Source organism: Oncorhynchus mykiss, chromosome 18 (genome assembly GCF_057628025.1).
Source record: "Oncorhynchus mykiss isolate SJ-2025 chromosome 18, ASM5762802v1, whole genome shotgun sequence".
NCBI lineage: Eukaryota > Metazoa > Chordata > Actinopteri > Salmoniformes > Salmonidae > Oncorhynchus > Oncorhynchus mykiss.
In genome coordinates this window covers 67,048,064-67,060,669 of record NC_143039.1, presented here as the reverse complement: position 1 = coordinate 67,060,669, position 12,606 = coordinate 67,048,064, and the positions used below count along the sequence as shown (strand labels likewise).

General features: G+C 46.7%; 1 protein-coding gene across 11 annotated transcripts in view; it reads left to right on the top strand.

Annotated features, from left to right (window-relative positions):
* The window catches only part of ppp1r9a (protein phosphatase 1, regulatory subunit 9A), a 139,395-nt gene that overhangs the window by 58,512 nt on the left and 68,277 nt on the right, over window positions 1-12,606 (top strand). For 7 of the 11 annotated variants that reach the window (XM_090209183.1, XM_036953408.2, XM_090209179.1 and 4 more), the window contains exons 4-5: window positions 6,335-6,455; window positions 12,035-12,139. In XM_090209183.1, coding sequence (XP_090065309.1) covers window positions 6,335-6,455; window positions 12,035-12,139 — 226 coding nt within the window. Of the gene's footprint in view, window positions 1-6,334; window positions 6,456-12,019; window positions 12,140-12,606 lie in introns of all 11 variants that reach the window. The other 4 variants (XM_036953406.2, XM_036953405.2, XM_036953404.2 and 1 more) reach the window with 1 other exon arrangement.

The following is a 12,606-nucleotide window of genomic DNA, read 5'->3' as shown; positions in this document are numbered from 1 at the left end:
AGTGTCTGCAAAGTTAGGGTTAGCTAGTGTCTGCAGGGTTAGGGTTAGCTAGTGTCTGCAGGGTTAGGGTTAGCTAGTGTCTGCAGAGGTAGGGTTAGCTAGTGTCTGCAGGGTTAGGGTTAGCTGGTGTCTGCAGGGTTAGTGTTAGGGTTAGCTAGTGTCTGCAGGTTTAGGGTTAGGGTTAGCTAGTGTCTGCAGGGTTAGGGTTACCTAGTGTCTGCAGGGTTAGGGTTAGCTAGTGTCTGCAGGGTTAGGGTTAGCTAGTGTCTAGGGGTTAGGGTTAGCTAGTGTCTACAGGGTTAGGGTTAGGGTTAGCTAGTCTCTCCAGGGTTAGGGTTAGCTAGTGTCTGCAGGGTTAGGGTTAGCTAGTGTCTGCAGGTTTAGGGTTAGCTAGTGTCTGCCTGGTTAGGGTTAGGGTTAGCTAGTGTCTGCAGGGTTAGGGTTAGCTAGTGTCTGCAGGGTTAGGGTTAGCTAGTGTCTGCAGAGTTAGGGTTAGCTAGTGTCTGTAGGGTTAGGCTTTGCTAGTGTCTGCAGGGTTAGGGTTATCTAGTGTCTGCAGGGTTAGGGTTAGGGTTAGCTAGTGTCTGCAACGTTAGGGTTAGCTAGTGTCTGCAGGGTTAGGGTTAGCTAGTGTCTGCAGGGTTAGGGTTAGCTAGTGTCTGCAGGGTTAGGGTTAGCTAGTGTCTGCAGAGTTAGGGTTAGCTAGTGTCTGCAGGGTTAGGGTTAGGGTTAGCTAGTGTCTGCAGGGTTAGTGTTAGGGTTAGCTAGTGTCTACAGGGTTAGGGTTAGGGTTAGCTAGTGTCTGCAGGGTTAGGGTTAGCTAGTGTCTACCGGGTTAGGGTTAGCTAGTGTCTGCAGGGTTAGGCTTTGCTAGTGTCTGCAGGGTTAGGGTTAGCTAGTGTCTGCAGGGTTAGGGTTAGCTAGTGTCTGCAGGGTTAGGGTTAGGGTTAGCTAGTGTCTGCAACGTTAGGGTTAGCTAGTGTCTGCAGGGTTAGGGTTAGCTAGTGTCTGCAGGGTTAGGGTTAGCTAGTGTCTGCAGGGTTAGGGTTAGCTAGTGTCTGCAGGTTTAGGGTTAGCTAGTGTCTGCCTGGTTAGGGTTAGGGTTAGCTAGTGTCTGCAGGGTTAGGGTTAGCTAGTGTCTGCAGGGTTAGCTAGTGTCTACCTGGTTAGGGTTAGGGTTAGCTAGTGTCTGCAGGGTTAGGGTTAGCTAGTGTCTGCAGGGTTAGGGTTAGCTAATGTCTACAGGGTTATGGTTAGGGTTAGCTAGTGTCTGCAGGGTTAGGGTTAGCTGGTGTCTGCAGGGTTAGGGTTAGCTAGTGTCTGCAGGGTAAGGGTTAGCTAGTGTCTGCAGGGTTAGGGTTAGCTAGTGTCTGCAGGGTTAGGGTTAGCTAGTGTCTGCAGGGTTAGGGTTAGCTAGTGTCTGCAGAGTTAGGGTTAGCTAGTGTCTGCAGAGTTAGGGTTAGCTAGTGTCTGCAGGGTTAGGGTTAGCTAGTGTCTGCAAAGTTAGGGTTAGCTAGTGTCTGCAGGGTTAGGGTTAGCTAGTGTCTGCAGGGTTAGGGTTAGCTAGTGTCTGCAGAGGTAGGGTTAGCTAGTGTCTGCAGGGTTAGGGTTAGCTGGTGTCTGCAGGGTTAGTGTTAGGGTTAGCTAGTGTCTGCAGGTTTAGGGTTAGGGTTAGCTAGTGTCTGCAGGGTTAGGGTTACCTAGTGTCTGCAGGTTTAGGGTTAGCTAGTGTCTGCAGGGTTAGGGTTAGCTAGTGTCTAGGGGTTAGGGTTAGCTAGTGTCTACAGGGTTAGGGTTAGGGTTAGCTAGTCTCTCCAGGGTTAGGGTTAGCTAGTGTCTGCAGGGTTAGGGTTAGCTAGTGTCTGCAGGTTTAGGGTTAGCTAGTGTCTGCCTGGTTAGGGTTAGGGTTAGCTAGTGTCTGCAGGGTTAGGGTTAGCTAGTGTCTGCAGGGTTAGGGTTAGCTAGTGTCTGCAGAGTTAGGGTTAGCTAGTGTCTGTAGGGTTAGGCTTTGCTAGTGTCTGCAGGGTTAGGGTTATCTAGTGTCTGCAGGGTTAGGGTTAGGGTTAGCTAGTGTCTGCAACGTTAGGGTTAGCTAGTGTCTGCAGGGTTAGGGTTAGCTAGTGTCTGCAGGGTTAGGGTTAGCTAGTGTCTGCAGGGTTAGGGTTAGGGTTAGCTAGTGTCTGCAGGGTTAGTGTTAGGGTTAGCTAGTGTCTACAGGGTTAGGGTTAGGGTTAGCTAGTGTCTGCAGGGTTAGGGTTAGCTAGTGTCTACCGGGTTAGGGTTAGCTAGTGTCTGCAGGGTTAGGCTTTGCTAGTGTCTGCAGGGTTAGGGTTAGCTAGTGTCTGCAGGGTTAGGGTTAGCTAGTGTCTGCAGGGTTAGGGTTAGGGTTAGCTAGTGTCTGCAACGTTAGGGTTAGCTAGTGTCTGCAGGGTTAGGGTTAGCTAGTGTCTGCAGGGTTAGGGTTAGCTAGTGTCTGCAGGGTTAGCTAGTGTCTACCTGGTTAGGGTTAGGGTTAGCTAGTGTCTGCAGGGTTAGGGTTAGCTAGTGTCTGCAGGGTTAGGGTTAGCTAATGTCTACAGGGTTATGGTTAGGGTTAGCTAGTGTCTGCAGGGTTAGGGTTAGCTAGTGTCTGCAGGGTTAGGGTTAGCTAGTGTCTGCAGGGTTAGCTAGTGTCTACCTGGTTAGGGTTAGGGTTAGCTAGTGTCTGCAGGGTTAGGGTTAGCTAGTGTCTGCAGGGTTAGGGTTAGCTAGTGTCTGCAGGGTTAGCTAGTGTCTACCTGGTTAGGGTTAGGGTTAGCTAGTGTCTGCAGGGTTAGGGTTAGCTAGTGTCTGCAGGGTTAGGGTTAGCTAATGTCTACAGGGTTATGGTTAGGGTTAGCTAGTGTCTGCAGGGTTAGGGTTAGCTGGTGTCTGCAGGGTTAGGGTTAGCTAGTGTCTGCAGGGTAAGGGTTAGCTAGTGTCTGCAGGGTTAGGGTTAGCTAGTGTCTGCAGGGTTAGGGTTAGCTAGTGTCTGCAGGGTTAGGGTTAGCTAGTGTCTGCAGAGTTAGGGTTAGCTAGTGTCTGCAGAGTTAGGGTTAGCTAGTGTCTGCAGGGTTAGGGTTAGCTAGTGTCTGCAAAGTTAGGGTTAGCTAGTGTCTGCAGGGTTAGGGTTAGCTAGTGTCTGCAGGGTTAGGGTTAGCTAGTGTCTGCAGAGGTAGGGTTAGCTAGTGTCTGCAGGGTTAGGGTTAGCTGGTGTCTGCAGGGTTAGTGTTAGGGTTAGCTAGTGTCTGCAGGTTTAGGGTTAGGGTTAGCTAGTGTCTGCAGGGTTAGGGTTACCTAGTGTCTGCAGGGTTAGGGTTAGCTAGTGTCTGCAGGGTTAGGGTTAGCTAGTGTCTGCAGGGTTAGGGTTAGCTAGTGTCTACAGGGTTAGGGTTAGGGTTAGCTAGTCTCTCCAGGGTTAGGGTTAGCTAGTGTCTGCAGGGTTAGGGTTAGCTAGTGTCTGCAGGTTTAGGGTTAGCTAGTGTCTGCCTGGTTAGGGTTAGGGTTAGCTAGTGTCTGCAGGGTTAGGGTTAGCTAGTGTCTGCAGGGTTAGGGTTAGCTAGTGTCTGCAGAGTTAGGGTTAGCTAGTGTCTGTAGGGTTAGGCTTTGCTAGTGTCTGCAGGGTTAGGGTTATCTAGTGTCTGCAGGGTTAGGGTTAGCTAGTGTCTGCAACGTTAGGGTTAGCTAGTGTCTGCAGGGTTAGGGTTAGCTAGTGTCTGCAGGGTTAGGGTTAGCTAGTGTCTGCAGGGTTAGGGTTAGCTAGTGTCTGCAGAGTTAGGGTTAGCTAGTGTCTTTAGGGTTAGGGTTAGGGTTAGCTAGTGTCTGCAGGGTTAGTGTTAGGGTTAGCTAGTGTCTACAGGGTTAGGGTTAGGGTTAGCTAGTGTCTGCAGGGTTAGGGTTAGCTAGTGTCTACCGGGTTAGGGTTAGCTAGTGTCTGCAGGGTTAGGCTTTGCTAGTGTCTGCAGGGTTAGGGTTAGCTAGTGTCTGCAGGGTTAGGGTTAGCTAGTGTCTGCAGGGTTAGGGTTAGCTAGTGTCTGCAACGTTAGGGTTAGCTAGTGTCTGCAGGGTTAGGGTTAGCTAGTGTCTGCAGGGTTAGGGTTAGCTAGTGTCTGCAGGGTTAGCTAGTGTCTACCTGGTTAGGGTTAGGGTTAGCTAGTGTCTGCAGGGTTAGGGTTAGCTAGTGTCTGCAGGGTTAGGGTTAGCTAATGTCTACAGGGTTATGGTTAGGGTTAGCTAGTGTCTGCAGGGTTAGGGTTAGCTGGTGTCTGCAGGGTTAGGGTTAGCTAGTGTCTGCAGGGTAAGGGTTAGCTAGTGTCTGCAGGGTTAGGGTTAGCTAGTGTCTGCAGGGTTAGGGTTAGCTAGTGTCTGCAGGGTTAGGGTTAGCTAGTGTCTGCAGAGTTAGGGTTAGCTAGTGTCTGCAGAGTTAGGGTTAGCTAGTGTCTGCAGGGTTAGGGTTAGCTAGTGTCTGCAAAGTTAGGGTTAGCTAGTGTCTGCAGGGTTAGGGTTAGCTAGTGTCTGCAGGGTTAGGGTTAGCTAGTGTCTGCAGAGGTAGGGTTAGCTAGTGTCTGCAGGGTTAGGGTTAGCTGGTGTCTGCAGGGTTAGTGTTAGGGTTAGCTAGTGTCTGCAGGGTTCGGGTTAGCTAGTGTCTGCAGAGTTAGGGTTAGCTAGTGTCTGCAGGGTTAGGGTTAGCTAGTTTCTGCAGGGTTAGGGTTAGCTAGTGTCTGCAGGGTTAGGGTTATCTAGTGTCTGCAGGGTTAGGGTTAGCTAGTGTCTGCAGGGTTAGGGTTAGCTAGTGTCTGCAGGGTTAGGGTTAGCTAGTGTCTGCAGGGTTAGGGTTAGCTAGTGTCTGCAGGGTTAGGGTTAGCTAGTGTCTACAGGGTTAGGGTTAGGGTTAGCTAGTGTCTGCAGGGTTAGGGTTAGCTAGTGTCTGCAGGGTTAGGGTTAGCTAGTGTCTGCAGGGTTAGGGTTAGCTAGTGTCTACAGGGTTAGGGTTAGGGTTAGCTAGTGTCTGCAGGGTTAGGGTTAGCTAGTGTCTACAGGGTTAGGGTTAGGGTTAGCTAGTGTCTGCAGGTTTAGGGTTAGGGTTAGCTAGTGTCTGCAGGGTTAGGGTTAGCTAGTGTCTGCAGGGTTAGGGTTAGCTAGTGTCTGCAGGGTTAGGGTTAGCTAGTGTCTGCAGGGTTAGGGTTAGCTAGTGTCTACAGGGTTAGGGTTAGGGTTAGCTAGTCTCTCCAGGGTTAGGGTTAGCTAGTGTCTGCAGGGTTAGGGTTAGCTAGTGTCTGCAGGTTTAGGGTTAGCTAGTGTCTGCCTGGTTAGGGTTAGGGTTAGCTAGTGTCTGCAGGGTTAGGGTTAGCTAGTGTCTGCAGGGTTAGGGTTAGCTAGTGTCTGCAGAGTTAGGGTTAGCTAGTGTCTGTAGGGTTAGGCTTTGCTAGTGTCTGCAGGGTTAGGGTTATCTAGTGTCTGCAGGGTTAGGGTTAGGGTTAGCTAGTGTCTGCAACGTTAGGGTTAGCTAGTGTCTGCCTGGTTAGGGTTAGGGTTAGCTAGTGTCTGCAGGGTTAGGGTTAGCTAGTGTCTGCAGGGTTAGGGTTAGCTAGTGTCTGCAGAGTTAGGGTTAGCTAGTGTCTGCAGAGTTAGGATTAGCTAGTGTCTGCAGGGTTAGGGTTAGCTAGTGTCTGCAAAGTTAGGGTTAGCTAGTGTCTTCAGGGTTAGGGTTAGCTAGTGTCTGCAGGGTTAGGGTTAGCTAGTGTCTGCAGGGTTAGGGTTAGCTAGTGTCTGCAGGGTTAGGGTTAGCTAGTGTCTGTAGAGTTAGGGTTAGCTAGTGTCTGCAGGGTTAGGGTTAGCTAGTGTCTGCAGGGTTAGGGTTAGCTAGTGTCTGCAGGGTTAGGGTTAGCTAGTGTCTGCAGGGTTAGGGTTAGCTATTGTCTGCAGGGTTAGGGTTAGGGTTATCTAGTGTCTGCAGGGTTAGGGTTAGCTTATGTCTGCAGGGTTAGGGTTAGCTAGTGTCTGCAGGGTTAGGATTATGGTTATCTAATGTCTGCAAGGTTAGGGTTAGCTAGTGTCTGCAGGGTTAGGATTAGCTAGTGTCTGCAGACAGCTAGTTGTTCTCTGCAGCTTCCTTGCGATGGGTAACAATGCTTCGAGGGTGGCTGTTGTCGATGTGTGCAGAGGGTCCCTGGTTCGAGCCCAGGTAGGGGCGAGGAGAGGGACGGAAGCTATACTTTTACATATGCATGCAAGCACACAAACACACGGAATTTCACCCCCCCACAAACACACACAGACACTTGTCATTGTATAACTCCTGTCTCCTCTCTGCCAGATGATGATGGCCTTGGTATCAGCATCATAGGGATGGGAGTGGGTGCTGACGCCGGTCTGGAGAAACTTGGAATCTTTGTCAAGACTGTCATTGAGGGCGGGGCGGCTGAGAGAGATGACAGGTAAGAGCTTTCTGCTTCCTGAGTAGGTGCCAACTCAATCCATACACACAAGTGCACATAGACAGACAAGTGCACACTATGCCGTTCTGACATTGCTCATCCATATATTTATATATTCTTAATTCCATTCCTTTACTTAGATTTGTATGTATTGGGTATATGTTTTGAAATTGTCAGATTTTACTTGTTAGATGTTACTTCACTGTTTGAGCTAGAAAGACACGCATTTCGCTACACGTGCAATAACACACACACACATACACACATGCACACGCACACACGCACACGCACACTCACACACACACACACACACAAATACACACACACACACACACACACACACACATACACACACACACACACAACCAGGGAGCGAGATCCCCTGAATCCTATCTGCATTATCTAACACTGAGCCTCCCAGTCCCACCTCACACCTTGCTAAAATCTGAGGGTGAATCTCTCTTGGTTAGAGATTTAACATGAGACTGAGATAGAGAACAGAGAGGTCTAGCTGGATGCCCTCAGGTGTGCTGTTGTGGGTGGGAAGCTGGGAAGCGCTCTGTGCTCAGAATGCGATTTCCTTTTCATCATTAGGTCCCTGCCTGACTGTCAGCTGGTTATGAGTGGTGCTTAATTAGTCGGTGTGTGGATTCCAAATACACCTTAATTCCTACATAGTAAACTACTTTTGACCAGGGCCAATAGAGTAGAGTGTCAGTACTGTACATTAATCGATACTATTGGTTGCCGTTTAAGGCTGTGTGATTGTTTCACGACCCCTTGACCAATGAAATGTTTTCAAAATAGCTTGTCATCAAAACTCTTCAGTCCATTGGCTCTCAATGTTGTCCGTTAAACCCTGTATCTCCTCCACGGCTCTTGAAGGGAAGCCAGGGTTGCGATGTCTGTGGTTTTCCTGCATTTTGGGCTACTTTAAAAACAATGTCGTGGGTGAAAATGTATTGTAAGTTACCTTGTGTTATTATGCAATTATTAATGGCCATGTTTCGTTAATTAAATTGGAAGTTATCAAAGCTCTATCGCAATTGCCGACCAGTTGTTAGAACGCGTTAGATTGACGGTAAAATTCAGTCAGATCAATAAAATAAAAGTTAAGAAACACTGGCTGTTCTTGACAAGCATATTCAGTTCATATACATATTATTAATATTTAATTCAGTGATTGAAATTACGATCTCATCCTTAGTAGCCTATTCCAGCATGCTATTGGAAAACACAAGCATTTCTTACCTCGAAATCACCAAGCTATTCATGTTGAATAAATTAGTCTGTTAATTTGAACTAAGCAAGCTGCTAAATTATTCAGTTTACATCTTGCCTACATCTTGTCTAGGCTACTGTAGATTATCCTGAAATGAGATGTTGGCCTATCAGGGGCTATAGGCTACCTGCATCTATCTAAGCAAACCATGGCAAAGTTACAATTCTAAACCCAGATGTTAGTCTGTAGCCTATTGAAATGACAAGTCAATCTCGCAAAGGGGCCATTTATAAGTGTTTGTAGTCTTAACATCTGGTTTGTGGTAAATGGCCAATATACCACGGCTAACGGCTGTATTCAGGAAATTGGCGTTGCGTTATGATTAGGAACAGCCCTTAGCCGTGGTATATTGGCCAAATAGGGAAAGGGAAGGGGGGCACCTAGTCAATTATACAACTGAATGTATTCAACTGAAATGTGTCTTCCACATTTAACCCAACCCCTCTGAATCAGAGAGGTGCGGGGGGCTGCCTTAATCGACATCCACGTCATCGGCGCCCGGGGAACAGTGGGTTAACTGCCTTGCGCGGGGGCAGAATGACTGATTTTTACCTTGTCAGCTCAAGATTGGATCCAGCAACCTTTCATACACCATGCCCTCTCGTGCCTTATTGATTAATCACAGCAGTCAGGTGAGTTAAATCGACATGATGGAAAATGATCTGGCAAGTTTAATAATAATCTTTTCTCTTGCAACAGAATTAGTTTATTACGTCATGTAATAATTCTCAATAATTATTATTTTGATGAAAACTGAATTTTGATTCTAACTTCGTTACTTCGATATTCCTTCTTAATTGGCTCCATAATATTATGGAAAAAGGGTTTATTTTATAAATGTCTTTCAAAGTATTTCAAGATATGGTCACCCTCTGGTTTGTATTGTCATTGGATCAACTTAGTCCTTTTTGAACAGACTAAAGATTTATCTATTTGACAATAGAAATAAAGTATTTCCTGATTTAACACAGCAAATCTACTGTGGCAATTTATCCAACACTATGATTGGAAACTAATGTTGGTGCAGCCTACTGTTATTTTATTAGTTTCTTATTTATGTTATCCATAAGTGTCTGGTATGGTCATTTCTTATTTAAAAAGGAGGGTAAAATATCCCTGGACTGTCCATATTTGAAATGTGTAACCAAATTATCGGAGTGATTGAGTTATTTGTGCCAGAAGGGAGTAGGCCGGAATCAAACCAACGCTGACCCGGATGGCTTTATATGTGTGCGTTGAAGACAGCGGTCCTAACTGCTAGATCACCAAAGGCCACGATTGAACTTAATTTTGACAGTTCATTCGTAACCATAGGATACACTCAACACTGTATGTCGTAGCCTAGTGAATACCAATATATATATGGGCCCTTGGCCAAAGGTAGTGCACTAAATATGGAAGTGAATAGGGTGCCATTGGGGACACAGACACTTGGATAACCTTGTGTCCTCTGTTGACCAAAGTTGCGTTGGCTCACAATCCCTGGGCGCTAGCAGGCAGCGCTAGCTACACATCCTGTCAGGTCCTAGCTAACGCCATGATTTGAATAGGGTTAGGCAATAGTGCTGCTCTACTATTGTAATGGGGAGTGGTTGCCTCAAGACAGTCTTGCTCTGTATTCAGCCATTTACTTCCTGGTCTATGCTGACCATATCTCGCTATGTATTTCTATGTATTTCTCATGCCTGCTTCTTGTGTGTTCTCTTCAACATCATCAGTTTGATAATCGGCAATTGCATAATTTCTGAACACAGTTTCAAAACCAGATTATGAAATCCCCTGACTTAGTTTACATATTTTCTATGCAACCATTACTATTCTAATCACTCTGCATAGTGCCACACCAGTGCATAGTTTACTACTGCACAGTGGATCCTTAAGGTGTTTTCATAACTGTGGGGAACTATAGAGAGAGAGGATAACTGTGAGGAACTATAGAGAGAGAGGATAACTGTGAGGAACTACAGAGAGAGAGGATAACTGGGGAACTATATAGAAAGAGGATAACTGTGAGGAACTATAGAGAGAGAGGATAACTGGGGAAATATATTGAGAGAGGATAACTGGGGAACTATATAGAAAGAGGATAACTGTGAGGAACTATAAAGAGAGAGGATAACTGGGGAAATATATAGAGAGAGGATAACTGGGGAACTATATAGAAAGAGGATAACTGTGAGGAACTATAGAGAGAGAGGATAACTGGGGAAATATATTGAGAGAGGATAACTGGGGAACTATATAGAAAGAGGATAACTGTGAGGAACTATAAAGAGAGAGGATAACTGGGGAAATATATAGAGAGAGGATAACTGGGGAACTATATAGAAAGAGGATAACTGTGAGGAACTATAGAGAGAGAGGATAACTGTGAGGAACTATATAGAGAAAGGATAACTGTGGGGAACTATAGAGAGAGGATAACTGTGGGGAACTATGGAGAGAGAGGATAACTGTGGGGAACTATAGAGAGAGAGGATAACTGGGGAACTATAGAGAGATGGGATAACTGTGGGGAACTATAGAGAGAGAGGATAACTGTGGGGAACTATAGAGAGAGAGGATAACTGGGGAACTATAGAGAGATGGGATAACTGTGGGGAACTATAGAGAGAGAGGATAACTGGGGAATGATAGAGAGAGAGGATAACTGTGGGGAACTATATAGAGAGAGGATAACTGGGGAATGATAGAGAGAGAGGAAGACACTGGGGAACAATGGGGAGAGAGGATAACTGTGGGGAACGATAGAGAGAGAGGATAACTTTGGGGAACTATAGAGAGAGAGGATAACTGGGGAGCGATAGAGAGAGAGGATAACTGGGGAACTATAGAGAGAGAGGATAAATGTGGGGAACTATAGAGAGAGAGGATAACTGTGGGGAACGATAGAGAGAGAGGTTAACTGTGGGGAACAATAGAGAGAGAGGATAACTGGGCAGCGATAGAGAGAGAAGATAACTGTGGGGAACGTTAGAGAGATAGGATAACTGTGGGGAACTATAGCGAGAGAGGATAACTGTGGGGAACGATAGTGAGATAGGATACCTGGAGAACGATAGAGAGAGAGGATAACTGGGGAATGATAGAGAGAGAGGATAACTGGGGAACGATAGAGAGAGAGGATAACTGTGGGGAACGGTAGAGAGATAGGATAACTGTGGGGAACTAAAGACAGAGAGGATAGCTGTGGGGAACGATAGAGAGAGAGGATAACTGTGGGGAACTATAGAGATAGAGTATAGCTGTGGGGAACTATAGAGAGAGAGGATAACTGGTGAACTATAGAGAGAGGGGATAACTGTGGAACGATAGAGAGAGGATAACTGTAGGGAGCGATAAAGAGAGAGGATAATTGGGGAGCGATAGAGAGAGAGGATAACTGGGGAACTATAGAGAGAGAGGATAACAGTGAGGAACGATAGAGAGAGAGGATAAGTGTGGGGAACTATAGAGAGAGAGGATAACTGGGGAATGATAGAGAGAGAGGATAACTGTGGGGAACTATATAGAGAGAGGATAACTGGGGAATGATAGAGAGAGAGGAAGACACTGGGGAACAATGGGGAGAGAGGATAACTGTGGGGAACGATAGAGAGAGAGGATAACTTTGGGGAACTATAGAGAGAGAGGATAACTGTGGGGAACGATAGTGAGATAGGATACCTGGGGAACGATAGAGAGAGAGGATAACTGGGGAATGATAGAGAGAGAGGATAACTGGGGAACGATAGAGAGAGAGGATAACTGTGGGGAACGGTAGAGAGATAGGATAACTGTGGGGAACTAAAGACAGAGAGGATAGCTGTGGGGAACGATAGAGAGAGAGGATAACTGTGGGGAACTATAGAGATAGAGTATAGCTGTGGGGAACTATAGAGAGAGAGGATAACTGGGGAACTATAGAGAGAGAGGATAACAGTGAGGAACGATAGAGAGAGAGGATAAGTGAGGATAACCGGGGAACTATAGAGAGAGAGGATAACTGGGGAACGATAGAGAGAGAGGATAACTGGGGAACGATAGAGAGAGAGGATAACTGGGGAACGTAGAGAGAGAGGATAACTGGGGAACGTAGAGAGAGAGGATAACTGGGGACCTACCTATAGATAGAGAGGATAACTGTGAGGAACGATAAAGAAATTGATTTGACCAGATTTTAGCCTATGCCAACACTACAGACGTGTAGGCTGCAGCATTACTACTAGACCAGCCAGGCCACTGCCCAGTAGCCTGTATGTGACCTGTATGTAACCTGTGTGTGACCTTTATGTGACCTCAGTGTGTTGTTTCGTAGGATCAAAGTGAACGACCAGATTGTGGAGGTGGACGGCACCAGTCTGGTGGGAGTGACCCAGAGCTTTGCTGCCTCCGTCCTGAGGAACACCCAGGGAGTGGTCAGGTAATACCAACAGTCATATTCATAATAAAATATATTTTATTTCTTTATCCAGATGAGTCCAAGGTACCACAAAGTGGCATAAACCACAGCAGGTATGGTCATGAGAGAACAAGGACAGACCCCCGCCTACTCTGGGGTCTACCTCTCTACCACTCTATACCTCTCTACCTCTCTCAAACACTCTCTACCTCTCTACCTCTATCTCTCTACCTCTCTTCCACTCTATACCTCTCTCTCTCTACCTCTCTCTACCTCTCTCTACCTCTACCTCTCTACCACTCTCTACCTCTCGCTACCTCTCTACCACTCTCTACCTCTCTCTTCCTCTCTCTCTCTACCTCTCTCTCTACCTCTCTACCACTCTCTACCTCTCTACCTCTCTCTTCCTCTCTCTCTCTACCTCTCTCTCTCTCTACCTCTCTACCACTCTCTACCTCTCTCTACCTCTCTACCACTCTCTACCTCTC